The 27,995-nt window shown below is 35.1% G+C and overlaps 5 protein-coding genes across 5 annotated transcripts; 4 read left to right on the top strand and 1 right to left on the bottom strand.

The window, feature by feature from the left end:
• The first annotated feature begins 195 nt into the window (after window positions 1-195).
• On the top strand, window positions 196-3,045 carry LOC118048903 (uncharacterized). Its single transcript, XM_035058754.2, has 5 exons — window positions 196-429; window positions 522-641; window positions 1,565-1,660; window positions 1,754-1,846; window positions 2,610-3,045. Coding segments are annotated over exons 1-5 (576 nt in total). The 5' UTR covers window positions 196-428; the 3' UTR covers window positions 2,876-3,045.
• A 772-nt stretch (window positions 3,046-3,817) lies between these two features.
• LOC118048902 (28 kDa ribonucleoprotein, chloroplastic) lies at window positions 3,818-6,940 on the top strand. Its single transcript, XM_035058753.2, has 4 exons — window positions 3,818-4,748; window positions 6,020-6,121; window positions 6,242-6,514; window positions 6,620-6,940. Exons 1-4 carry the CDS (start codon window positions 4,332-4,334, stop codon window positions 6,671-6,673), a joined length of 846 nt encoding a protein of 281 aa, XP_034914644.1. The 5' UTR covers window positions 3,818-4,331; the 3' UTR covers window positions 6,674-6,940.
• Window positions 6,941-8,359: 1,419 nt separating this feature from the next.
• On the top strand, window positions 8,360-14,477 carry LOC118048904 (nuclear transport factor 2). Its single transcript, XM_035058755.2, has 10 exons — window positions 8,360-8,666; window positions 8,770-8,868; window positions 8,963-9,097; window positions 11,018-11,324; window positions 11,657-11,922; window positions 12,062-12,239; window positions 12,504-12,625; window positions 12,716-12,781; window positions 13,382-13,463; window positions 14,031-14,477. The coding sequence occupies exons 2-10, from the start codon at window positions 8,824-8,826 to the stop codon at window positions 14,240-14,242; spliced, it is 1,413 nt and encodes a 470-aa protein (XP_034914646.1). The 5' UTR covers window positions 8,360-8,666; window positions 8,770-8,823; the 3' UTR covers window positions 14,243-14,477.
• Window positions 14,478-14,623: 146 nt separating this feature from the next.
• Window positions 14,624-19,497, bottom strand: LOC118048913 (uncharacterized). Its single transcript, XM_073411783.1, has 6 exons — window positions 18,622-19,497; window positions 17,728-17,900; window positions 17,330-17,414; window positions 17,039-17,188; window positions 15,488-15,660; window positions 14,624-15,059 (listed from the first exon to the last, which is right to left on the bottom strand). The coding sequence occupies exons 1-6, from the start codon at window positions 19,081-19,083 to the stop codon at window positions 14,939-14,941; spliced, it is 1,164 nt and encodes a 387-aa protein (XP_073267884.1). The 5' UTR covers window positions 19,084-19,497; the 3' UTR covers window positions 14,624-14,938.
• A 1,683-nt stretch (window positions 19,498-21,180) lies between these two features.
• Window positions 21,181-22,938, top strand: LOC118048905 (uncharacterized). The gene has a single exon (XM_035058756.2). It carries the CDS (start codon window positions 21,301-21,303, stop codon window positions 22,684-22,686), a length of 1,386 nt encoding a protein of 461 aa, XP_034914647.1. The 5' UTR covers window positions 21,181-21,300; the 3' UTR covers window positions 22,687-22,938.
• Window positions 22,939-27,995: the final 5,057 nt, after the last annotated feature.

Here is a 27,995-nt window from a genome sequence, read left to right as displayed (position 1 = left end):
AATTTAAAAAAAACTAATTAATAAAATATCATTTATTTGTTGCGTATCCGATTTGCTTCAGCGCATTGCCAAAAAGAAATGTTAGTAGGGCCCAACCTATTGCCAAATGCCGAACATATGCATCAATTGAGTCTTTGACCAAACCAAACCATTGCTCTTGCTTTCCTGAAGTTTCTTCTGCGCAGCTGACGCATAACGCAATTCACTCTCTTACAGACTTTTCAGTTTCAGAACTCTGTTCCATAACCCATTCATCAACACACTCTTCTCACCTTGGATTACCCACTTCACAAAAGCCCCTGTTTTTACTGTTTCTGCTGTGGTTTTGCTTCTCAACAGAGCAATAAAACCACCTCCACTTGTCATCATACTTAATGATAGTTTCATCCAAAACAGGATAGCAAGTGGTTTGATTACAAAAAATACAAAGTGGGTTTTTGATCTTTGGAATTTCTTTATAGAAAGTTGTCAATTTTCTTTGTATTTTGACATGTTTTTTTTTTCTTGGAATTTGTTTCAAGTGTATCCAAAGGTGAAGGTGAGAACAGATGGGCGAGACGATCAACATGCACACGACTGGAGCTCGTTGCTTTCATTGAAAGATATCCAGTTTCTTTGTTTGCAGGATCCTTGCGTTCCAGGTACTTCCTGCTCTCTCTTTCCTATACCAGCCCTTTTTTCTTTCTTTATTTTGAATTTTGTGGCAAAAGTTTTTCTTTTTTCCAATTAGTTTGATTTATCTTATCAGCAGTCTGAGCTTGCTAAGCTACCTCTGCTACTCCGAGCTGGGATAAATAGTTGAACATATGCGTTTTGATAAGATCTGTGATACTTATTTTCTGTCTGACAAATATTTGGAATATGTTATTCTGGGTTGTTGCTGTTTGGCCAAGAATTCAACTGCTTGCTTTGTTGATAGTATGGTTAAGCTTTGATAGTTGATAAAAAAGTACTGGTTATTTTTTGCTCTGCCAAGTTCATGTATGTCTTATTTTTTAAGTTGGATGGGATGGTGTAAAAGAAATTTCTGTCTTCAGCAAAGCTGTTTTTTGTTTCTAATCGGCTGGATGAGTATTCACGGCTGTTTATTTTTGCTGAAGCCTTTAGGTTGTTTCAGGATGTTGGGTGACAGATCGGCCGTAGCAATACGACATGCCTGTCTTATTCCAATTTTACTATTAGTAATGAGAGGGGGGGGGGGTTTTATGAAAATGATGCCTCCATTAGCTATCATAACCTCTTCAATATTCAATTTTCAAGTTTTCACCACCTTGCTGGTAATTTTGATGTCACAACTCAAGGGGGTGTTATTATTATTTGACAAGGAGTGCTATGCTCTGAGAAATAAGATGGTACAGAATCATGTGCTGTGCAGAATGTGAAATAAGCATTAGATAGGAAACTACGCAATGAGCATACATCTGAGAAGCTGCTATCCTTTGTTTCAAATTAGATAAACACTGACAAATTAAATAATGAAATTTATTGCTAATTTTCCCTTTTCAAATCAGTTTGTTCTTTCATATTTGGTCCATATGTTCCTGCTGACCTTCATTATTTGCAGTGAAGGGGCACCAAGATGTTTCTCCACCAATCGTAGCCAAAATTCCGAAGTCTTATGTACCGAATGTAATCATGCCAAAAGTTTCTGTTTCTGAAGGTAAAGTTTAGCCCATTGCATTCATGACACAAAATTCAAATTATATGCAGAGATATTTGTCAGTTCTTACAAATTAACTCTATTGATTCTCAGAAGCAGAGAAGAAAAGCAATTCTACCGAGGAGGATAGACTGAATATTAGAGCCAGTTCGATCCCACGTCCACGTGCTGTCTTATCTAGTCCTGGTAGTATTCTTTTCCTGTTAACCATTTAAAATCCAAATTTATCTCTTGAAGTACTATTTACTGTCTACTATTATTACTATGGTGTTGTACTCTATCATGTCTTAATAGGTGCATCAAAGAGCTTCATATAGACATATAAATATAAATTAAACCGAAGCTAGCTTCAACGTGGTTTAGGGTTGGAGAATGAAAGTAAGCTTTCATTACTCTTATGTTTGTAGCACAAAAGATTGATATATTTGTGTAGGAGCTATAACTGTAGTAATGAAAAATGCTTTTGGTTTTGGGCTTTTCAGGCAACAATGCAAGTCATCCAGAGTCTAATTCCTTTCTGACAACGCATAAGCTTTGATTGTCATCGTATGATATCCTTGTTGATTATTATGCTCTAAATTCTGAGCTTTTCAAATTATTGAATAAGACTATGGAAGATGCAGAAGGTTCTAGTGCAGTTAGGAAACCATGTCAGTGGGAAGTCTCTGGATACATAAAGCCTGAAATAACTTAAAGTCTGTCTGGTTTGGAAGCATCAGATTATAAAAATTTTGGGGAACAAGATGCTGTGTTTGTTTAGGAACATAATGGCCAGTTTTCTTAGGATCTCTGATAACCATTGTAGTATCACATTTGTTCATATGCATGTCTTTTTGCTGTTTACGCACCCAGCTATCTGCACTCCTTTCCAGTTATGTTTTTGTATGCCCACGATCTATTTAGATGCCGTGAAGATCTCTAACTTGTGGATTTTCGAATTTGTATCTAGACAATGATGCGGTGATTGGAAGTAACAACTGGACTAAAGTGGCACGACCTACAGCTTCGAAGAATAATAAGCTGATGGAAAGTAGACATGAACCATGTAAAGTTATCCCCGGTCAAATCACTGATGCAAGTCCATCAAGTACAAGAAAGTCCAAGAACACTTCTGATAACAAGAGTGAGCTTAAAGTAAAGAAATGGTCACCACCTGAAGCATCCAGCCAGAGAAGAAAGATCGCAACCGATAAACCACGTTTCATGAGAATCTAATTGTTTGATTGTACACACTGGATCGACAGTTGAGATCATGATAGCTATGATTATAGCTAGGGCATTTTTGTTTCCTAATGGAAGCGTGATAACCTCAGTTGCAATATTGCTATACTGTAATAGAAACCACATGAAGAGCAGTGTTCACATAACAGAGTCCTTAGTCCTTACATTATGATTTTGTAGCCCAGAAGAAGAAATCCTCACATTATGAGCTTGTAGTTCAGGGGAATCCAGAGAAAGGGAGATCAGAAAGATCAGCCAGCCCGCACCAATCATTGATGGAAAGGTTCAACAATACATGGGGCAGTTGCAGGCATGGCTCTCCAGCCAAAGTCCATGGTGATTCGTGGAGCTAACAAACTCAGACTATATGTTCAGTATCATCATTTAACGTGTACATGAGAGTGGCAAAAACAGTACATGGATGCATTGATGTCGCCGGATGAGTAAGTTCTAAACCGGTTTTTGCTTGGTTTTTTTTCCGGTTTGGCTCGGTTTTTTTCGGTTTGGTTTTTTTAGGCTTATAAAACCAATATTGAACCGAACCGGTTGGTTTTTTCATAATTTTAATTGGTTTTTTTTCACGGTTTAGTTTTTTTGGTTATCTTTTTCTCTGTTTCTTGGTTTTTTTTTCTCACCCCTACGAGTAACATCCAAAATATCTCATGGCAGCCAGATTGTGCCAACATCTTATTGAAATTGTTGATCCAGACTACCCAGGAACAAAATTACTTGTGATTTAGTAACAGTAGATCTCCTTACAACTCGCTTCTGCATTAAAATCACAGAAGTAGTTCTTGAGAACCAAACTTTTAACTTCCTTAAGAAGATATGCCAGAACCCTTAATGTTTCTTGGCCGCAGCCATTTGTTTTTTTTTTTTAATCCATTTTTTTTTTTTTTTGAATAGCAAATATACATATGTATGCATGCAAATGTGGATCTTAAACAATTTCCCATTCATGTACTAGCTTTTAGGCAATTGCCAATCGAAAGATCTAACACTTCACTGCTCACTCATCAAAATCATTTGAACTTATAACGAGACTGTTGAGTGAAATGCTATTATCAAGTGTGGAGTGACAACAGCAGTTGGTCCAAAAGACATGTTTCTCATTTACAGATCTTGAAAGGCGTGTCGTTCATTTTTTCCTTGATGAATCTAGAAAGACATGTCAAACAACGGATAGACCAAGCATCAGTTCTAGCAGTGAAAAAGGCAAGAGAGACCAATAATTACCGCCACTGAAGTCTGAGTCTGATCCATGGTAAACTCACCTTATCCCCCTGTGTATATCTCTACCCTCATCTCATTGGACACAATCTGCCCACATCAGCTTGCACAGCTTAACCCTTCTCCCGTCCCTCCATTAACACTTACTTTCAAGTCATCATACCCCCACCCATAACTGAAAAAACCATCACCAGCACTTTTCGAGTCATTTTCTTGCACCATGGCTGCCTCTGCTGCTGCAGCTGCAGCTGCAGGCTCGTCTTTCTCTCCTTCATCAATTCACCCCTTCAAACGCATGCATATCAAGCACTGTCCATTGGATCATTCTCTCCTCAAAGTCTCGCCAGCTCGCATCATGTTAGCCTCGTTATATCGCTCTGATTATGTTATAGAACCACTTGCACAAGTTGCAGTCACATGGAGGGTGCCGAGAGTATCTGCTGCTTTTGCTCAAGAGGAGGCACCTGCAATTGCTTCTGCGGTGGAGGAAGAGGAACTGGCTTCAGAAGAAGCAAAAGGAGAAACTAATGAGATCCCTGTTAATACTAAGCTTTACTTTGGGAATTTGCCATATAATGTTGACAGCGCACAGCTTGCTGGAATCATTCAAGAGTATGGTAGTCCAGAGATGGTCGAGGTATGTTAAACATTAATGCATATGATGAGATAATTGAGAGGGTGATTTATTTCCTTCTAATTATATTAGCTATTTTATACTTTACTTAAGTAGGATATGCAATTTTGACTAGATTTACCATCAACTCATGAATAAGCAAAGCCTGTGTATGATGCCAACGTATATAGTGTAGTGGCAAAGTGGTTCACCAAACATGCAAGAACCAAATAACTTTGTTAAATATAGCTCTGCTATAGCTAGAAAATTCAGCTCGAAAGTTCACCATAGAGATACTTGGATCGACAGATGGCATGTGCTTTAAATCTAAATTTTTTGATGGGCTATGAAAACTTGAGCTTGCTTTGGTAGTGTGAGCAAGGTGCATATGTTTGCATTAATATGCCATGAGTGAAGGTTCTGATAACTTTAAAATGTAGGTTAATTGGACAATTCAATCTAAGTAGTGAAATTCCTGTGTTGGTGATCAGTTGGCAATAGAGTGGTAAATGGTAATAGATTGAACATAAACTATATGAGCTTCTTGAACTTGGATGAATGGAACAAGCCTGATAATTCAGTTTTATAATCTCAAGACAAAGTTGTAGGTTGCCTCTTTGAAAAGATTGGATCGGCAAATTGGAGGCTTGAGTATGCTGTTATTCCCTTGTTATCACGATCACTCCATCAGTCAGGAATGTGTTCCACTGTCCTAGAAAAAAACTATGAAGGAGGAGCCACATGTTATCATTGTGGCAACATTTTCCTTGTTATCTTCTACATTCACTTGGATTCAAGGATGAGTCGCAACTAAGTAGGTTGTTCAATGTGAACCGATGCACGAGGAGGTGCATAATTGTTGCCTGTGAAAAAGGAGAGGTGAATGATTGTTTAACTGATGATCTTACATTTGCTGCTAGAGAAGTTTTATTCCCAAATTTCACTGCTACACGGGGTTTTGGGAAGTGAAAGAGTGAAATCCGCTTCTGTGTGCAATAAAGTACTGCATTGATTTTCCTTTGTTTTCAGGACTCCTGAACATCCAAATTTAGACAGCCCTTCTCTTGTTATTACTGATTTCGTACTTTTTTCAGAACATTGATGCTTAAGTACTATATCATGATGGAAACTTGATTATTTGTAATGAAATGGTTTGAATATTTTAGAACTTTTGCTCAAGTATTGATTACTCTTTAGTCTTTAGCTTACAATTTGCCCTAATCCCGCTACTAATGCTTTCATGGGATTCTATAGTACTGTTTATTTCCTTTACTGAAGAATGAGCATGGCTGCAGGTTCTCTATCACAGAGAAACTGGAAGAAGCAGAGGTTTCGCATTCGTGACAATGAGCAGCATTGAAGATTGTAATGCAGTCATTGAAAATCTTGATGAAAGCGTAATAACTCATCTTTCACATCTATGATTTTCTCTGTCTCTCTCTCTGTGAGTGAGTGTGAATGCTTAAAATATGTACAAGTCATTTGACCTCAAGCTTCAATATTTTTCTCCTTTTCAGCAATACATGGGTCGCCTCTTGAGGGTGAACTTTTCAGACAATCCTAAACCTAAAGAACCATTATATCCAGAAACAGAATACAAACTTTTTGTAGGAAATTTATCTTGGTCAGCAACATCTGAAAGTTTGACACAAGCCTTTCAAGAATATGGTGACGTTGTTGGAGCAAGGGTTCTATATGATGGGGAGACAGGAAAATCCCGTGGTTACGGTTTTGTATGTTATTCAACAAAAGCAGAGATGCAAACAGCCCTTGTATCTCTTGATGGAGTGGTACAGTCCATCTCCCTCTACTCTCTGAATACCTTCTCAGTTACTACTACCATTTTTTTTTCTTTGGAAAGCAATTAATCAATGGCTCTTGTGTTCCTTATTTAGGAACTAGAGGGACGAGCATTGCGCGTAAGCTTAGCTCAAGGGAGAAAATCATGAGATTGTGGATGAAAAAGTGCAGATTCTTGAAGGGATGCTGAGCATCAATGCCGATAGCACCGAGAATTAATGGAAAGAAACAATAGTTACTTTTGCTATTGCAGTAACTTGGTAACCTGGGATTCTCTTCTCTTACATGTCTATTGTGTTTGCCTGATCTTCCACTTCTGATTCATGAGTGGAAGTTCCTTATGGAATTTGTTGTGGTTTTATTTGGTAAGGCTATGAATACGCTACAAAAAAGAAAAAGGAAAAAAATTTCGTGTATGCTGCCTTGCTGCTTGTATTGCTGCATTTTATACCTAGCTACCATTTTTACTTGACAATGCTGACAAACAAAAGACCTGTGTATCACTTTCATCTACAATTGCTAGTTTTTTTCCAGAATAAGATGTAGTGGATGGACACCCGATGGTCATGATTTGCTATGATGATGTTTTAGAGACATGGTCTCTGCCATGGTTGCCATTAGATCCTTGGAGATCCCGGATGTCCCTCTTTCTGTAAACAAAAAAGGGGCAACTTTTCCATTGTAGCATGGAATAAACAAGAAACAACAGCAGCATTATATTATTAAGGAATCAAACACAGTATTTGACAGTGTTTAGCAGAAGCATAGATTTGGCATTGCTATGATTGTGTCAGACAACAAATGACCTTCATGCTGTGATACAGAAGATCTGAATTGTCCTTTCAAAAATTAATCTGTGAATATGGTGATGACATTTTGCACTATAGGATACATACCTATATTTTGATTAAATGATGAGGTAATTGTCCAGAAATTTTAGTGTTGTTAAGAATAAATCTATGTTAAAACTAGTTTTTCATTTTTCCGAATTTAAGCAGAGTTTGGAAAACATATTTTAGAATAAAAAGAGTTTAATATTTTAAAAAACAGTAACAAAACGAGCTTCAAATTAAAAAGTAATATGAAAAAGAAAGTAATAAAGGTTCTTTATTTATTTTCGGGAGTCATTGAAAGAAAATGAAAAGGTAGACAAAAAGGAAAGCGAGCCATGTTCCACGAGTGCAAGATAGCACCAAGCAGTAGGGTTAGCAAGTAAATTAAAAGTCCCTTTAATTATTACTTTTTTATAGTTATTTTGACGGCTAGCACTAACAGACATCATAGGAAAGAGGGCCAAAGAAATTGTCTGGTCTCAGCCTATTAAATTGATTAGGTTTAGTTAATTTTTATATTTTAAAAAATATATTTTTATTTTAAAATAATAATTTTAAATTATTTAGATATGCTGCTATTAAAAATAATTTTTTTAAAAATAAAAAAAATATTATTTTAATATATTTTCAAATAAAAAGCACTTTATAAAATAATTACAACCACACTTTAATATTTTTTTTGGCCCTATAAACATGAGAAATAATAATAATAATAATAATATAGATTTTAAAGATTTTTTTTCTAATATATTTTTTTAAAAATTAATTTATATCCAAATGTCTACCACTAATAACTAACCATACTGATTTAGTTTTTAAAATTATAATAATAATAATAATTTTTTAAAATATTTTTTTATTTAAAAACATATTAAAATAATACTTATTTATTTTGTAAAACTTGTTTCCACATTAAAATAATAAAAAATAAAAAAAATTAATTTAAAATAAAAAAAATGCAAAAATACCTTTTAACAGCAAAAATAAATATCCGTACATTCATTAATTGTAAGAGGGACCATATGTGACAACGAAATAAAAATATAAGGATTGTTATGTTAAAATCAAATTACAAGGGGTTAATTTAACCGATTTCCGAAACCTAAGGGACAAGATGATGATGCATTTGTCCCAAAAAAACAAAGAAAGAACACAACGTAATAATAATACAAACAACACATGATCAATACAAAAAGAAAAAAAGAAAAGGGGGAAAGGAGTGGGAGAAAATCTTCTTCACTCAAATCTTGTAGGGTATTAGTATTATCCTCCCTCCCTCCCGTGAGTGAGTGAGTGAGTGAGTCTCCAGGTATCTCTCTTTCTTTATCTAGCAAATACAACAGTCACCACTCAGATCCTGCTTTCTCTCTGTTTATTATCTTCTATTTTTAGACAATGTGTTGATGCTGCAGATCTTGAGAGACAGAGAGGGACATTTATAGATCTAGGTTTTTCTTTTTTCGGAAATGTCGATGTCGGTGCCCTATCACATTCCAGTCAGTGCTGCTCAGGTTCGTCCGTCCGTTGGCTCCTTAAAAAACATATATTTTATACTCTTTACGTTATCATTTGTAACTGAAATAAAGAAATGTTTGGTTGTTGTAGGTAGGGACTTACTTTGTGGCACAGTACTATCAAGTATTACAGCAACAGCCCGAGTTTGTCCACCAGTTCTACAGCGATGCCAGTACTATGCTTCGTATTGATGGCTCTATCAGAGAATCCGCTGCTACAATGCTCGTCAGTAATCTTCCCTTTCTTTCTCTCTCTCTTTTAATCGATTTCTATAATATTTGATTGGCCATTTTGCAGTTGCTTTACTTGTGCCATCATTGTGTTTTTTTTGTATTTTTTTTATTTGGTGTCTTTCGATTTCCTTAACGAGAAATTCCCAGTTTTAATACAAGCTAAAATTTTGAGTACCCTGAAATGTATGCATGTTTTGAATCAAATTAGCTACTAGAAAAAAAATGGCAACAAGGTAATGGCTCTTTTTTAACGCTAATTAACTAAAGAAAAGAAGGAAAATTATGCAAACGATGATGTCCTGTGTATTCTTGTTTAGAATGGTCAGCGATTTACGATTTGATTTTACTTTCCATCATTAGAGACATAGCTTTAAGTTGTGTGTATGTTTTCTTTTTTTTCTCAATCAGAAGAGAAATTCACTACACGAGTACGATAGTGACAGCATTTTTCTACTTCTTTTATGCTGTGTAATGCATTTTGTTTATTGCAACCTTGAAGCAAAATTTTACTGTTTATTAGGGATAAATTTTTGATAACCATCTCCAAGGAGACATAATAAGGTCACAGAGAGCATTAAATAAAACCAACTTGTAAACTGAACATTTGTGTTTATATCAATACATGCCTGTGTTTGTGAGTGCGTGTTGAATCCAATGTGGCTAGCGCAGAGCATATATGCATGCATGGTGTTAAGCAAGGCACACACATTTGATATACAAAAATATTTGCATTTTAAAGATATGCGATTTGTAGTAAAATTAAAAGATAAAAACCTTAGCTTATTTAGCCGCAAACTCATATTAAGGATCTTTTTGTAATTTATTATCAACAAACAGAAACATTCAAAAAGAAAAAACAAAAGAAAAATATTAAATTATTTATGACCTAAATCATAAACGTTTTCTTGAAATTGTTTTCTCAATCTTTGTTATAAATTACTTTCTTCTTAAAGAGAAGGTTAGTTCATTTATTATGGGAAATTATTGTTCGTATTCCATCGTATAGTGATGAATTTTCACAATTTGATTTTAGCTTTTCTTAGAAGACAACCTAGGGTCTTGTTTGGTGGTTTGTTAAGCTGATTTCAAGTTGCTTCCTGGTTGCTGCATAAAGTTTAGTAAGGGTTTGGTTTGCTTTGAAAGTAATTTAAAATTAAGAGGTAAAGAGGCTCAGAGCTCGCCAGTGGTGATTTCACAAGGACAGGATGCACAAATAGGTTATAATCTCAATAAACTTTTCTGTATGAAGAAAGGTTACTCTTGTACCTTTTATTTACCAAAGGATAAGAAAACACATTATTCTTTGTTGTAGAAGCTTTTTTCAAAATCATGCCAGCTAAAACATCATAACTCCTTACAACAACCTCTTATAAGTGCAGAGCTTCTAATTATAGTACTTTTATATAAGCCACCGCACTAGCATATGAGCCCTTGGAATTTTTTAATTTATATAAATATTATTACAATTGAACATTAAGGCTCTATTAATTGAATCGATTTGGGAAACTGTAGTTCCCTTTCTGTGCCTTTATGGTGGAAATGTGATTTCCCTTGCAGGCACACATGTACACACACAGACATTCTTTCTAAGCTTTTATGTTACCTGAAATCAAGTATGCTTTATTAACATTATGTCAGTTTCTCTCCCCCCCCCCCCCTCCCTTGCTACTTGTATTTTGATAAAAGACCATTACCAATTAAAGTTCTTCTGATGTGGGGTCGTGGACAAAGAATATGGAGATACATAGTCTTTGACATTGATGCATAATGATGTTTGGTTGCAAACCTGAGAAGTTTATAGTTTTCCAGGCAATGATCCCTTTTTTTGTTCTGTACACCTCTTATATCATGCATGGATGTGTATTAATTAGGACCCTGATAACAGTTTCCCTTTCCTTTTCTTTTTCGGCAGCAAATCCATGCTCTCATCATGTCACTCAAGTATACTGGAATTGAGATCAGGACAGCGCATGCCCTAGATTCTTGGAATGGAGGTGTTCTTGTGATGGTTTCTGGTTACGTGCAAGTAAAAGGCTTTGATAATAAGAGGAAATTTGTAGAGACATTTTTTCTTGCCCCTCAGGAGAAAGGCTATTTTGTTCTTAATGATGTTTTTCACTTCACTGACGAACAACCAACTCACCATCATCCAGCAGTCTTATTAGCCCAGATCCATCTTGATTCCAAACTCAATTCTCCAAGTGCCATTTCTGAGCCAGGTATTATGGATTAGCCTGAACTGTCTATATGATGAATCCTGGATTTTGTTCACATATTGCTTTGCTATTCAACATAGATGGGGAGGAAGTAAGTTACTGATGTTGTCATTGTTCTTTGATGGAATCTGTGTGATTGACATTCGAGTTCTAAGCAATAGAGTAATGGCAAGTGTACAGCTACTGGATGTATATTTACTTTCAAGGTCAGGAGTTGTGAAGCTATGACTGGAATCTAATTATGCTACCAAATATCTCTAGTTAAAATCGAGTGTGGCCAAAAGTCAATTTCACCAGATACAGAAAATAATTTTTTTTTATCTACAACTTTACAGTTCCTACCTATTTAATGGGTGGAGAAACCCAGGCTAGGGAATTTGTGGCCCCTGCTGACGCCAAAGAAAATGGTCCTGTTGACAGCTATACTTTCCCAGAGAAAAGGTTGCAGCAAGCATCCGAGTCTGAAAACATTCTGGAGGAAAACTCTGTGGAAAAGCCAAATGGCTCACTCAAAAATACAGCAAGCAATGCACCAGACCACCAGCCTCCCTCTGTTGAGGAACCTGCTAGAGAGCCCCAAAAACACACATATGCTTCTATTGTATGTACCATACATGGTAGTTATGTTGATTCAATATATAGCACATATATGCATAAAATATGTATCTGTAGTATTTGAGATTCATCTATATATAGAAGACTGAATTTTCTTTTTCCTTTTTCCTAAATTGTATTGAAAGTTACGTGTTGCTAAGGGGCAATCTGCCACATCAGTGACTCCCCAGCCTTCTGTCAATAAGAATGTACCTCCTGCTTCAGAATGGAATCACGCTTCACAGGCCCCTGTTCAACAATCAACTGTGATGTCAGATTCATTTGAAAGGCCAGAGGCAGAGACAGCTGAGGAAATTCATGAAGGTTATATTTGAGCTTTGCCTTTACAATTTATCACTTTGACACAGTGATTGATATTTCCAATAAATCATGCCACTTTCAAAATCTACAACAATTTGATTGAATTGATTATGACTTTGATCCCCCCCCCCAAAAGTAGACCTCTGCACAAGTATTTTTATTTATATTTATATTTTGGAACTTGAAAGCGACTTTCTTAAATTTCTCGAGCATTCAAACTGATTCTTTTTTTGGTCTGGGGTGGGTGGGTGTGTGAATCACTTTCAGATGAAATAAGGTCTGTATACGTGAGAAACTTGCTGCCTACCTTATCAGAAGCTGAGATTGAAGAGGAATTCAAGAATTTTGGTGACATCATGCCTGATGGAGTAGTCATTCGAAGTCGCAAGGTTAAATCCATGCACCTGTTTTGACTGTATATTTTTGCTTTTCTTCCTTAAATCTGTTGTGCTGAAAGGTTGATTCTTGTTTACATGCAGGATGTTGGTGTATGTTATGCATTTGTTGAATTTGAAGATATGGCTGGTGTTCATAATGCAGTCAAGGTCTATATAAGTTTAAATAACCTTAAAATCAGCATTTTTATCACACCTTGCTTTTTCATCATTTGTTACTCTTTCTCATCATTCAGTTTGTAATTAAGAACTTTCACTGATTAACCGTGTTCCTTTCAAATGTGAAGGATGTGTAACATCCACGGTTTCTCTTAAAAAGAAAATTCCAATGTACATTTTGGAGTCTCAGTTTAAACTTGTACAATTTTGAGGCATTTGGTGCTTTTTTCTACCAAGCTTTCTGATGTAGGCATTTTGTACAATTTTGAGGCATTTTGAACCTTTTCTCATGTCTTTCTACTTTGTAATTCCACATCAGATACAAGTTTTCTGCTGATCATTTTCTTGATGGTGGGGAGGCTGATTTTTTGTAAACTGATTGCCAATTCATTTGTGTTTCCTTTTCTCCCTACCTAGTAGATTCTTGGGTGCTTTTTTTTTTTTTTTTTAAAGCCATTTTCACTTTGTAATGTCTTTTTAATTCTGGTTATAACATTGATGTGAAAAAAAACCCTTCCTTAAAGGCAAGTAGTTTTTTTTTTTTTTTAGTAATGTAGCAATACATCCTTATATATTATTGTATATCTATAGGCGGGTAGTGCAATTGTTGGTGGACGGCAAGTTTACATTGAAGAGCGAAGACCAAACAGCAACATCCCATTTCGAGCAGGAAGTACGTATTTTTCCCATGCCACTATCATTAACACTAATATTATGTTCCTTATTAGCTTGCTATTGGTTAATTGCTGCATAAAATTAGATTTGCATGATTTTATTATATATAATTTTAATAATTACCTGGGAGCTTTTGGATGACTTTGTTTATGCCAAGTCCCCAATTTGACCTGTCAGTTTTTTTCTTGCCATCTATTACCACCGCTTTGCTTTCTATTGATCATAATGATAACAAAAGCTTGACAATGATATTTACTATAAACCTTTATTCCTTGTTTCTCCTTCTGGCTTTCCTTTTAGAAGCATGGTGACAGAAATGTCTTGATGGCAATAAATATCTAATCTGTCCAGTACACCTGCAGTGTGAATGATAACATCTTGCATTGGTATAAGCAATATATGAACAGTTTTTGTTGTTGGGAATTTTCTCTCTTTCTATGTTTTTAGGATAAGCATTGTTGGAATGTTGAAGCAATACAAAGCATCTGGTTCTCTACTGAGCAGTTATCTTGTATGGTATTGCATCTTTGTTGTAATTTTGTGGTGATTGAAATGTTCCAAACAGGAGGAAGGGGTAGAGGCAGGGGTGGCTACCCAACAGATGCTCCAAGGGGTGGTTTTAGCTCTCGGAGTTCTGGTAGAGGAGGTAGCTATGATGGAGGTGACAGGGACTACAACAGACCAAAAGGAAATGGTTATTACAGGCCTGGTCCACGCCAAGATAGAGGGTTCTCAGGTCACCAAGTATCAAGAAATGGACAAGATCAAACAGATTAGATAGTTTAGGTTTCCTAACAAAGGGAGAGCAAAAGTTTATGGTTTAGCAGTTGCAAATCAGTCACATTCACATTTTTTAGTTTTAAGAAGGATGTGTTGATATTTTCAGGTCAGGTTGATTTAGATCTTGCCCACATGAATCACTCTTCTGGGGTTTCTTGATACTTGTTTCTAGTGAACATTCATTATTCTAGGCAATATGTTTGCAATTTTGAGATCATTTGTTTGATGTGAATCGAGCACCTCTGGTTGATGAAGCTCCTTGAGCTGGATCTATTTGTTTATTCAAATTTTTTCAATGTTTCTAAGGTTCTGGAGCGCTCCTACGGTCATTCTATTTCCCACGTATTATGAAATAGTGATGTTAGCATGCAGATCATATGCACAGGTCCAAAAGTATTGATGTCTGCACAAAAATGGCCTCACCCTCCTTTACACAGTCTGTGCATACATCACACAACACTATATCTGTAAATACAACGGAAACCCATTGATGCTACAGAAATGTTGTTCTAGACTGCTGGGAACTGAATAAAGCAGATGGAAAAGTCATCAGAAAATGCTGTTAATTTGGTCGCAATTTCCCTCAGTTTTGAATTTATTCAGTTGGAGCTTCCATCTTAACACATTATTGTTGTTTTACTTCAGATAAAGTATTAGTAACTATACTCCTGGTTTAGTATTTATGAATGGATTTTAAGCATTGGCAGCTGCTGCAGCACCTTCATGGTGATTGAGGATCTGAAACTGACTTGTGCTATCTTCTTCATTTTCTTCTGTTTCCCACAGGAAACTAGCATACGCTGCGAGAACATTGCTGGAAGGAAAGAAAGAAAAAAACGAGGCCAAGAATCAGTCAGTATTGGAAGGTATAGTTTGGCTGCTATTCCTATCAAACAATCAAAGCATCTTATATCATGCAAATCATCTGAGTCCTGACCAGTAAAATACACTTGCCAAACATAAAATTTCTCTATAGGGAAACGAGTGGCTGGTAAACACGTATTAATCCCTAAAACTAGACTCCTTCATACCATCTCCCTTTTCTTCGAGAGAGTCTCTTCCTTGTAGTGAATGTTCTCTTTCTTGTAAGGAAAAGAAACAGGAGGCTCAGCATCAATACTGTACAGTTTCCAACTGAAGACCGTAAACTTTAGAGCTCTGAAGGACCATCTTATGAACGTTAAAGAATATCAAAACCCCTCTGAGTTCTAAGAATTCTAAATTATGGAGAAAGGGATGCACCTGTCCGAAGGAGTTGCTTGAGCTGCTTGCTCATAGAAACTCAAGGCTTTATCATGATCATGATAAAGTTCCCACACCAATTTTGCGTACTGCGACAGGGTTTCACCATCACTAGGATCAGCCAGTATGGCTCGGGAGTAGTATTCCTCAGCCCCTTCAAGGTCTCTCTTGGACTGTCAGTTGAAAACAATTGTTAAAGTCAAGAATGACAGTGGACTAATGACAACTCCAGACTCCAATGTAGAAGTTCACATGAAAGAAGTAAACAACATAGTAAACGAAGCATATAGTCCACGGTATAGCTTGTTCCCACAACACCTAATAAAAAATTTGCACTGTGATCTCCGCCCCATGCTGCATGCTTTCTTCAATTTTACATGGGATGTTACACTAAATACAGAACACATTCGCAAAATCATCCTTGTCATCATCATAGACTTGTATTTATGTTTCTGCATTACAGATTACATGGATACTGCTTGATTTTGTTTACAAAAGCCTAAAATAGAAGACTTGTATATCACTAAACATGTTTCTTAGATTTGGTTAACATGTTTATTTACCTTTCTCACCGTTTGCAGCTTTTTTCAGATTTTGATTTCCAGTGCCAAACCCTTGCATCCTTTTACAGAATGATTATCTTTACCACAATTTAAGATCTGCCAAGTCCTAAGCCATGTCTTAACTGCAACTCACGTATTTGCAAAACTTGCTTTACTTGAATTTTTACGAGACATATAATACATGTTGTGCATGTATTTTTTATTAATCTTTCCAGATAGTGTTTTCTAACTACCCTTCATGATGAAGAGCAATGACAGTTGAAGGACAACTCAATCCATCATGGGATTCAATGAATTTCGCTATTATAGCCTAAATATGTTCAAATTGTAAATACGCCAGAGTAAAAAATGGATGCATTGAATGACTTTCTTTCTCTTACTCTCATGTCAGAGCTACATCTATAGTAATATCTCTACCCTCAACCCAGGAATATTGTCTCAAGAAAAATAAATGGTGACTAACACCTAGTCCTTAATGGAATGTGTTCCAGATGGCATATTGAATTACACGTCTAGTCGCTCACCCCCATTGGAAAGATCTATTTCCTTGGATCTTAAGATAGACTTTCCTCTTTGATGATCGACTTGTAGTTGTATGCCATGGTCATGGAAAAGTGTCCTTTACCTAGGTTAGGTATTTCCTTATCAAACTACTGGTCCTCTATTAGATCTCTCCAGATCTTCCAGACTTTTTTGAAACAGTTTTTCAGGCTAGCAAAATATCCCTCCACGTATTCAAACTGTTAAAAGAATTAATTAGTCTAGAGGCATCAGTACAAAGGACACTCCATACAATAGTTTTGAAAGCGAGCCATAAATCTCTTCTTCCACCATGCTTCACCTCTAGAGAATAAAATCTGGTGAAGATATATCCAGTTATGAAAACAAAGCTCAAACACGAATCGCAGATTTTCCTTGTATTCTACAACAAGAATACTAACTGAGTGACCTTACGAAGAAAAGAGATAAAAGTGGGCACAGATCTCACCTGATACAGAAACTCAGCATAATTTTTTAGAACCAAAGAGTTGCAAGGATTCTCCTCAACCATCCTCCTACAATACTCCTCAGCACTGCCACCCTCGTTGGCATCAGATGCAGCATGGTCTTCCACGTCAATAGTAAGCTCAGATGGAAGCTGCAAGAGTTTAAAATCTTAGTTAGTGGCTAGGCTGTCAAGCTTAGTTGGAATTGCCTCCTCTTTAACCTTCAACAAGTTCAAAACGACATTAGAACCATATGATAAAACATTCACAAATTTATGACCCGGAGGAGACACCTGGATGTATTCTGGTTGAGATGTATCCCCTTCCCCATCGTCTTCTATTTCCCAGAGAAAACTGGCATAAGCTGCAAGAACATCGCTGAAAATATGGAAAGGAAAGTTATTAAAATACGGTTGCGATCATTTTCAAAATCCATGCAGGATAATCATCTTGTGGCACTGCAGCTGAAAGAGCTTTTGCACTGAAAATCATCAAATTGATGCCTGGGGTGCTTTTCATGCTTTTCGCAACACCATATCAAAAGCACACAAATGCATCAATATGGTGCTTTTTCAGCACAAAAGCACTTTGTAAAAGTACCTCCACCGCAATAATAGACAGGTTGCTACTAAGGGTAATTAGATTTGCAACACTTTGCAAAGGAGCTAGATTAAAGCAAGTTCTTAGTCACCTGTTCTGAGGGGCTGCCTGAACTGAACGTTCGAAGTTAACTAATGCTCTACCTTGATCATGGTTCAGCTCCCATTCCAGTTTCGCGTACTGCATCAGAATTTCACTGTCTGTAGGATCTGCCAGTGTGGCAAGATGATAGTATTCCTCAGCTCCACGAAGCTCTCCCTTTGACTGTTGGAAAAGAGAAGCTTTACAATGAAAAACCGATCATTTTCTTTTGACCTCGACAAAATATAAATGTCCATTCTCAGAATGTTTGAGAAATTACAATATTGAAGAACAACACTATCAACAGTATGCCTGTTTGAACACCATTCTTACTTAAATGAGAGCTTTTGTTGGAATGCTTCGTTCCCTTCATAAAAAATTAGATGGGCATTCTTACCGGTTAGAAGTATTTCAATATTTTATCGATTGTTCTGCCATGTAGCGAACAGACATCCAAAGATTTGCATAAAGCAAGGGTACAAAAAGTACCAGCAGCAGCAGGAATAATTGAAAAAATCGCAGCTAGCAAGCCAAGCCAACCTTACAATATTTACTCCAAAATTGACACAGAAGCACCAACAAGAAGACATTTACTTTAGACACTCAAACCTACTGAACATGACCGGACTTTATCATTAAATAATCGGATCTTGACAAAGATCTGAACATAGAAATACCAATCATTTTTAGGACCTGATTATTCAAAGTTTAGATCACATGTTCTACAATAAGGAGGTCGAAAAATAACCGAGCAGCTATTCTAGTAAAAACGACTACAATTGGTGATGAATCAATCACGGTAAGATTGATAGATCATAATGCAGGTGTGAGTTATATTAAATAGGGATTTGAAGTGACAATTATTCAAGAGTAAAGTCAGAAAAGAAGAAAACACCAATCATACCTGCAAGAACCGAGCATAGTTTGATAGAAGCAAAGGGTGGCAGGGATACTCATCAATCATTTTCTTAAAGTACTCTTCCGCATCACCACCCTCGTCAAAGTTTGGAAAACTTAAATGAAAACCGCCGCCGCCGCCGCCACTATCACCACCAAAATCTATATCATCAATCCCAAGCCCTCCAGCAAGATACATGGAAGGACTAATCGGATCCTTTACTTCTTCATTATCAAAATTCTCAATCCCATCTGAACCTTGTTTCTGCTCCTCTCCTTCCTCTTCTATTAACCCCATGCTCTTCTTTCCAAAACTGAAATCCCCACTACCAATAGATTCTATGTTTCCTCCAATAGTAATAGTTCTCATCAATTCCTCTTCTGTTCCCATATCTAGTCCACTTTGTTCTTCATCCTCTGGCCCTTCATTTTTGTTACATATTGATAAAGAAGGTGAAGAAAGCAACATTCTCTTGTGATGTCTATATTGAAACTTTTTTGTTGTAGTGGTCGAGTTATGAAACTCTTCTTGATCACAAGATGTAGAGACTAAATTTTCCAAGTTGATATCCGACCAAGCTCTTCGAAAGCTGTCAAATCGCAAATTAACTACCCTTTTCTTGATTGAGTTCAGACAGTGGAGATGAGCTGCTGCCTGATAATGGTGTCAAGTTCAGGTGGGGCAAACCGTGACGGAAAGAACGGTGGTGTTCGATGTGGTTGGTGTGGACGTTGTTAATAGTAGTTTCTATATTAGGGCCGTCTGAGAAGGGTGAAAACAGTGTCCAGTTGCTGAAGCTGAAGCGGTGAGCTCCTCAGAAGCATTTTTATTGGATCTTGTCTTATGACGGCTGGAGATTCCTTTGACCTTGCACAAATTAACTACTGGTGAAAATTGTTCCTTACGTAAAGAGTTCTTTTTTTACTTTTTTGATTGTTTCTTTTATTACAAACTGTACTAAATATTGTCACGAGCGAGTAATATTTCTTTTCATGATGGTCTCTTCTCTCTTGAGTTGTAGAATAGCAAGATGACCGTGAGTGTTTTCTAGACCAGTAAATGAGGCCAGGGATGTTAGGTGATCTTCAGGCCATTCCCTTCTCAAAAACCAGTTCATGAAAAGAGGTTTTCCCTACCACTTGCAAAGTCTCTACTGGTACGGGAAAAGAAAAACTGACATGTGAGAATTTATTCTTTTATTCTTGAATTAATTATTTTAGTGTGATTTCCATTACTAAAATCAAAGTGATATTTTATAATATGAATATTTTTATAAATGTTGTGAAGTTAATATAGAAAATAAATATATAAAAAAATAAAAAAATTATGCTCTTTCATAAAATGAAAACCTTATTATTTTATATAGGTTTATATCCTTTTATATATGATTAGAAAAAATATTTTTTTTTTTTAATAATTTTTCTAATAATCTGGACTATGACTATTCATTATCAACGGATCGGGCTAACCTAATAACTATTATTTTACATAACGGATATGGAATATCTCGAACAAGAAAAGGTAGCTAGCAAGGCTTTACATGATAAATGACGAGGGTTTTCACGAGCATTGTCGAAGCCTCCACTGATCTAGGATCTGACCCACGTTTAAGGCTACTTGGTTTAAGTATGGCTCACTTCATTTGTGATTTTCTTGTTAGTATTTTATTAATTTTAATCTGACAGGAGTTCAAAGATTTCCTTGCTTAAAACACTGCCTAAACTAATAAAAGGAGGGGCAATTAACAATTCTTTTTTATTAGGTGATAAATATTACAAAAGAATGAAGAAAAAATAAAAAAAATAGTGATAGATAAACCAAGATTAAAGTGAAAATATATAAAAAGAATTGAGCCAACAATTGAGCCATTTGTGATAGATAAGACTGATCAAGAGGAGATGGATGGAGATCGGAGGCCAGCAATTTTTCTTATCTCTTTGTTAAGTAATTGGACCAAGGCTTCGACATTTTTCTTGGAGCATCACCAATAGCCTAAGTTTATGAAGATCTATAACCCAGCAGTATCACAAATGGCCTGAATCTGTTCTGGACCTGAAATTCGAATTCCAGTAGCTAATAATACATGTATTTTGCCACTTTCACTGTTCTGGACTCGGTCCATTTCTAGAACAGATTGCCCTGATGTATTTAGCACCGAGACAACTCAAATCCGTACGTGTTTCCTTTACAAGCATTGACAACAAATATGTTTTCTCTAATCATAGCCAGTCTAATTCTGATATTGACTCTGAACTTTAAAAAAAAAATGGAAAAGAAAAGCCAATCTCCCCTCCCCAATAGCTGGAAACGAGCCAGTCTTGTCTGACTCGAGGAAACCTATATTGAACACGACCGAGCTCCCATATTCCCACCTAAAACCTTCTCTTTTCAAACCTGTGATTGCTGTGTTGTGGTGCTTAGGTCAGAAACGAAGAGCCAATTATTAACTGGCCATCCCATTTGTTTCGCACAGCCAATATAAGAGAGAGAAGGAAATACAAATAAAAAATAAAGACACGGAGACAGGAAACCAGACCCTGATGCGATTTCCCAGAGCAGGGCTTGTCCGCTCGATGCCAACCCTCCTTTTTTCGTCCTCTCCTTGGACGACACTGTGGAGGCTTTTTTAAATCTCCATTACAATCATTACAGCAACAACAATTGTTTTGATCATTGATCATTACAATGTCTCATATGATCCTGTCACCCTTTCAACTATTGGAACTCAATGTTATTTCTGCACAAGATCTCGTCAAGGTCTCGCGAAAGATGAAAACCTATGCAGTTGCATGGGTTCACCCTGACCGGAGACTTTCGACAAGAGTCGACTCTGAAGGACGCAACAATCCCACCTGGAATGACAAGTTTGTTTTCCGCGTTGATGACAGGTTCCTCCATGGTGACACCTCCGCTGTCATGATTGAAATCTACGCCCTTCATTGGTTCCGTGACATTCATATTGGCACCGTCCGTGTTATTGTTGGGAACCTGATTCCCCCGCCTCGTCCTCACCATCACAACCATTTTCAGCTTGGCATGCGCTTCGTTGCCCTCCAGGTCCGACGACCATCAGGACGCCCCCAGGGGATTCTCAACATTGGCGTGGCGCTTCTTGATAGCTCAATGCGAAGCATGCCATTGTATTCCCAGATAAGCGTATCCGCCGTTGGGTATCGTCAGCTTATGGGTGAAGAGGAGTTGAATCATCATAAAGATGATTCTGATCATAAAAGCAGTGGTATTCATTCCAATTCCTTCTTGCTTCCTTGGCTTCCAAAACCTGAATTAAGACGTACGAAGAGTGATTCCAGTTCCATGTTCGGGTCAATAGTGATGGCAAAGAGAAAAATGATAATGAAAGGGAATGGTAGTTCCATGATTAGTGGCTCAGAAGTAGAGGAGAGGAAGATGCTCAATAAAAGGAGATCAAAAGCTAGTTCCTTGACAAGTGGCTCGGAGAATATTGTCAAGGAGGAAGAAAATGGGGCATTTGGAAAAGCCTCGTTGACCTCTGAATCACTGACAAAAACAGATACCAAATCAACCGAATTGGATCACATTCTGAAACCCTCACCAAAATTTACGGGGTTGGATCTTGGTTCTCCACGCAGCAGCAACTTCAGGTATGCAGCTCCGAAAAAGGCAAATTTTGCGAGCAAGCCAGTTATTACCGAATCACAATTGGGGCCATCAGCATCAGAGGTGGCGGCAGTAATTGCAAGAAACAAACATCGTCGCGTGGAAGAGACAGAGAGCGAGATAATTGGCGAAATGAGCTTGGATGGAAGCATGGAGGCTCTTCAATCTAAACTGGATAGATGGAGGACAGAGCTTCCTCCAGTTTATGATGCCAGTAATATCTCAAGTTTCCCTACTAGTGGCACTTCTAAAGGAGGCAAAGTTGTTAAACGACACAACCACAAGAACACGGATGATGATGGCACGTTTTCTTGCTTCGGTAGATTTTGCGGTTTAGAGTGTTCAATTGTATGCGGCGGCCCTCCCAGGAGGAAGAAGACCAGGCAGGGGATTCGGAGCCATTCCATGGATAATTTGAGGTACACTGTTTAAATTCACCTGAGTGACTGATCGGAGCATTTTTTTTTTTTCGTGATTTGATAATCCGATCAGTTAAAAACAGCTCCTTGCTACAGAAATGCCTGTTGTTGACTGTATATGTGAATCTCCTCACATTCCATTCCTGAAATTATCAATGCTAGCTCTCAGATCATATTCTCTGCTGGCCAGGAATGTTTTCACTTTGCTTTGCCTGAGTAAAATTTGTATGTTGTTTCTGTTATCTGTTGTAAACTTTAATCACACCGCAGCACTCTCCCTCTCTCTCTTGCTCTCCAATTTTCTTTTGCATTTGTCAAATTTAAAGAGTTTCTGTTGTCTTCAGTATTAATCAAGAAGGCCTGCTTAAGTAGTAACACCAGATGCTTCAGAATCCTCCTTGTTCCATTTGTGCCTGTCGTTCTTGCCCAGGAGCCTTGCAAAATATTATTACTGTGCATCATGCATGGTTCCCTATACTTTTAAAATCATAAATCAGATACAGGAAATCAATAGAAAGTTAAGTAGGATGGAATCAAAATCAACTGTGTTTCTGTGAAAATTGCGATTTCATCCTCTCTCTTAAATACACTTGTATTTAACAAAGAATGATAATTTTTGCTGGAAATAATCAAGGGAGAACAGGTAGGAAGGGAAGTATGGTGGAAGACAAAACTCTTTCATATCATACTATTCTTCAAAGATAGGAAGTTTCAAGGACTTTTTGTACTCATTTAATATTTAAAATTAATTCTGATACGTTATTTTATTTTTGAGAATCTCATTACTTTTGAAATTTAAATTGTGTTGGAGAATTATTAGACTAAACATTTCTCGTTTCTCATTGATAACAAGAATTTTAATATTTTATTTTATTTTATTTTGACAACCACGTTGTTGTCACTATTTTTTAATCTTTCATCTTCAAAAAAATCTTCCTTGCATCTTTGTTCTAGTTATTTTTTTTATTAAAAAATAATATAAATTATATATTAAAATATTATCTAATAGCTTAAATTATTGGGTTGAGATGATTTGTTGACATAATATCAGAGCTTTGATGATCAAATGATCACGAGTTCGAATCTCATCATCCATGTTTATTTGATAAAAATTAAACCCAAAGTAATATAAATCTATGTAAGTTTAAAACTCAAACAATTTTTACTTGAGAGAATATACTAGAGAATAATATAATTTATATCTTAAGACCTTACCTAACAACTTAAATTATTAAGTTGAGATAGTTCTTATTAGAGCATCTTCAATGAAAAATGCTATAATGAAGAGCCAAATGAAAAAAAAAATAGCTTTTTGAATAGTGTAAATATAGCTTTTTTGATTATGTGTATTCCAATGGTAAAAAGCTATTTAGAAAAGCCAATTATATTTTAATATATTTCATGTTAAATTAATTTTAATATAATTATATAATTAATTTAGATATTTTATATATAATATAAGTATGATGTTATTAATTATATAATTAATATGAGTAATTTATAAAAGTAATATAAAATTAATGAATTAATATGAAAGTTAAAAGATATAATTTAAAATTTATTTATATGAATATTTTTAATTTTAAGTTTTATATGTTATTGTTAAAAATTTAATTTTTAAAAGTAAATTCAAATTCAAACTTTGAAAAAATGACCGCCAATATAATTGCCAACATTTTAAATTTTAAACAAGCTTTTAAAGAGAAAATAGAAAAAGTTTTTAAACAAGCATACTTTTTAATTTTAGCTAATTAACACAACCGATATTAATAATTAACCGGAGAATAATTGTTTCTTGTTTTTCTAAATTTGAGAAAAGGGTAAGGCACAATACAAAATTTTAAAACTAAAAGTTCTTTCCTCATGCATTTAAAAAAAATTTCTTCTATATTTAAAGAAAAAAAAAAGAGTTGTTGGCCAACGGCTATAAAAATAGCCGTTAGCCAACAATTATTATTTTGGTCATTTCTACAATGAAATGTAGAAATGGCTGCCAAACAAACAAATAGTCAAAATGACAATTTGTTTAGCTGTTCCGTTAGAATGTAAAAAATAAAAGCTAAAATATATTTATCTTTTTATTTAGCTAGTGGATTGAAAATGCTCTTATTATTAGCTAAAAGCACGCATCTCATTGTCATCTTTTCAATATGTTTTTCTTCGATAATTGTATTTATCTTAACATGGCTATTATTATCCAATTTTTCTTCTCTTGTGATCCTCGTAATATTTCTCTTATCAAACACCTTTCTTTTAAGATTTAGCTCTTCAAGTAGCCTTTGGCTCCATGTTGATGTCTTCTTCTTATCATGACTTATTGATTATTTTTCATCTCTTTCTTTAGAAAAATCTCTCCTTTTTTCTTCTATGTGTAGTCTTCTTTATGCCACTCGTTCTATTGGTCGTTTACTTTCATGATTTCTTGCTTTCTCCAGCATACATGCCCTAACTAATCTTTCAAACGCCTCACAAGATTGAACTATAGCTTTTTCAAGGACTTGAACTTTGACTTAGATTACAATAGTTTCAATGCATGTATGATAACTTGAAGAACTAGAAGGACATTAGATTTTGAGTTCAAGAGTAATTCTGATATATCCTCTCTCTTAAAAACACTTGTATTTAACAGAGGAGGATAATTTGATGTTCTTCATTGATTGATTTGTCTAGGGAAGTTCCTTTCTGATACTGTCTGATGTCAAAGCAATCTGCAGTATCAGCTAGCAAAAAGAGTGCATCAGTGGATTCCATTTATGATAAGCTATGGAGTAGCACCACAGGGATTTAATTTCCATTTATCTTACAGACATTTTGGAGGAATGAATATTTGCAGGAGTTCCTTGCGAAGTAGATTTAGGTTAACGAAACTGGAAAAGGGTGGGAACAAGAGAGGAGTGGGACTGATTTGAAACAAGAATCTTATCACTTTGGCTAGCGATATAAAGGATAGGGAGAGGTCGAATTCAGATGAACATTCTCTCAATAGAAAGTTATTCCTTAAGAACCGTGGCAAAAAGTTTTTTTTTCCTTAAATTATGCTTGGTTTGATCCGTTTCAACCTCGTTAAAAGCATCAGGAAGGTGTTTTTTGAGGTACACCCAAAAACAATTAGTCACTTGAGTACTTTTATGAATGCACCGCTGACAAAACCATTTTAAAATTATTTTTTTAAAAAATAGTTTTAATTAAAGTATACACTGGTTTTAGTATATGTTTATTGTGGAATAAAACAATAACTTAAGTCACTTATATCTATTTTTTTGGAAAATCTCAAATATCTTCCAACTATATAGATAGTTTCAACAAAAATTCTAACTGAAAAAATAAAATAATTTGAAAGTAAAATTAATTAAAAATATAGTGTAAATACAAAACGATACCAAACTAATAGCTCGAAAGTATTTGATATTTGCTTCTTTTTTTCAAGTCATTAATTGTACTTAGTTTTTTTTTTTTTGGGAGATAAAAATTATAACAAACTGATAAATCTAAATTTAATATGAAAAAAAAAAAATTAAAAACTAAAATTACTATCTTCATGGGCTTGGGCTACCACGCCCAAGCCCAATTATTATTAAGAAGTATGGGCTCGAGGATGATCATTTGAGTCCATGCTAGGTGCATGATCAAGTTAGGTATGCACCCTAGAACTCATCAACATGGACTTGAGCTATCATGTCTAAGCTCAGCATGTTAAGGTTGATGTTGGGTATGCATGCCAACATCTACATCGGCTCAAGCTATCATACCCGAATCCAACATGCTTAGATTCAAGTAGTGCGTCTAGAACTATTCTTTAATGGATTCAAACACCTTGTCTAAGCCTAACACTTACTGGGAAATTTTTTTAAATTCTCATTCAGGTTCTTTATTATTTTATGTTGATCCAATATATATCATTTTGACTAGTAGAATATAACTTGAAATATCACAAGGATGAAATTACATTTTAGCTCTTTTTCTCCACGAAAGGATAAAACTCAAGGGTTATAAATACACTATGAATCCTTCAAATTTTATGTTTACAATCTCTTTATTTTCAACATTTTTAGCATATAAATTTTTATAATCTATTTCTCTAAAATATTATTATATTTTTTTCTCTAAAATAATATTTATTTAAATATACAAGAGTTCTTGAATCTACAAAAGAAATCTTTTACAAATATCAACTACTAATTACCAATTGTTTATCAAACTACCGAACAACTTGCTAGAAAAAATAAATTAAATTACTTGAACTAAGATATAAACCAATTATTCAATATATAAATTTTATTCCCAAGTTTCTAGGATATTTTGTATGTCAAACTACATTTTTCTATTGCTTCATGTCAATTGTTTAAGCTTAATGGACTTTTTCTCCAGCTATTGTTATACACTTGCGCGCAGTCAAGACCTAAAGATGAAATAAAATAGTGGAATAAGGCTTTAAAGTCAAAATTAAAAGGCATTGTTTTAGAGCTTATTTAACCGTGTTGTGAGTGCTGCATTATGTCGTAAGAATATTTAAATAAAATCATTCAATTAATATTTGATAATCTATTGGTATGTTATTTAGATTAAGTTCATTACTATTGCTTCATGATAAGAAGAACACTTTCATAATTAAAATCAAAAGGCAGTAGTAATATAAATAGAAAACAAGAATAAAAGAATCATATAATACTTTTTAATCATTAATATATAACTATTTATTAATACAAAGTATGAAACATTGATATTTTTATAATTTAAATTTATTTATTATCATTTTTTTCTTTTAAATAAAATAAGAAGCTTCCCATCTCTAAGAAAATAAACATTATAATTATTTTCCTTGTTATTTAAAATAAAAGCTAATATACATTTATTTTTTCTTTAATAAGAGTTACATTGTATTACCATGATTTAAATAATTCATTTTTAAGATCCTTATCAAACATTTCTTTGATACACTTTATTTTAAAAATAAAATAGTAAAAAAAAAAAAAAAAAACATAAACCAAACAAACTGCTAGCATTGATTGAAAGGATGGGCTTCCCAGCTTTCCTGGAAAGTTTTGTTCAGGTATTGTTCAGGAATTGTATTCTTTGTTTTTTTTTTTTTTTTGTTATCCAGGTCTATGGGAATACTCTTAATAATTATTTTTTAAAATGTTTTTTTATTTAAAAATATATTAAAATAATAATTTTTTATTTTTTAAAATTATTTTTAATATTAACATATCAAAATAATTTTAAAATTTATCCAATCCTTATTTGGAATACAATATCAAACAAGAGCTGCATCTTAATTAATTCACTAATATATCTTCAAACAAAGGATGTCCATTTTAAGGT

The sequence above is a fragment of the Populus alba genome, chromosome 10 (genome assembly GCF_005239225.2).
Source record: "Populus alba chromosome 10, ASM523922v2, whole genome shotgun sequence".
In the NCBI taxonomy this organism is placed as follows: domain Eukaryota; kingdom Viridiplantae; phylum Streptophyta; class Magnoliopsida; order Malpighiales; family Salicaceae; genus Populus; species Populus alba.
Note: the sequence above shows the minus strand (reverse complement) of the source record. Positions and strands in the feature narration are given on the sequence as shown.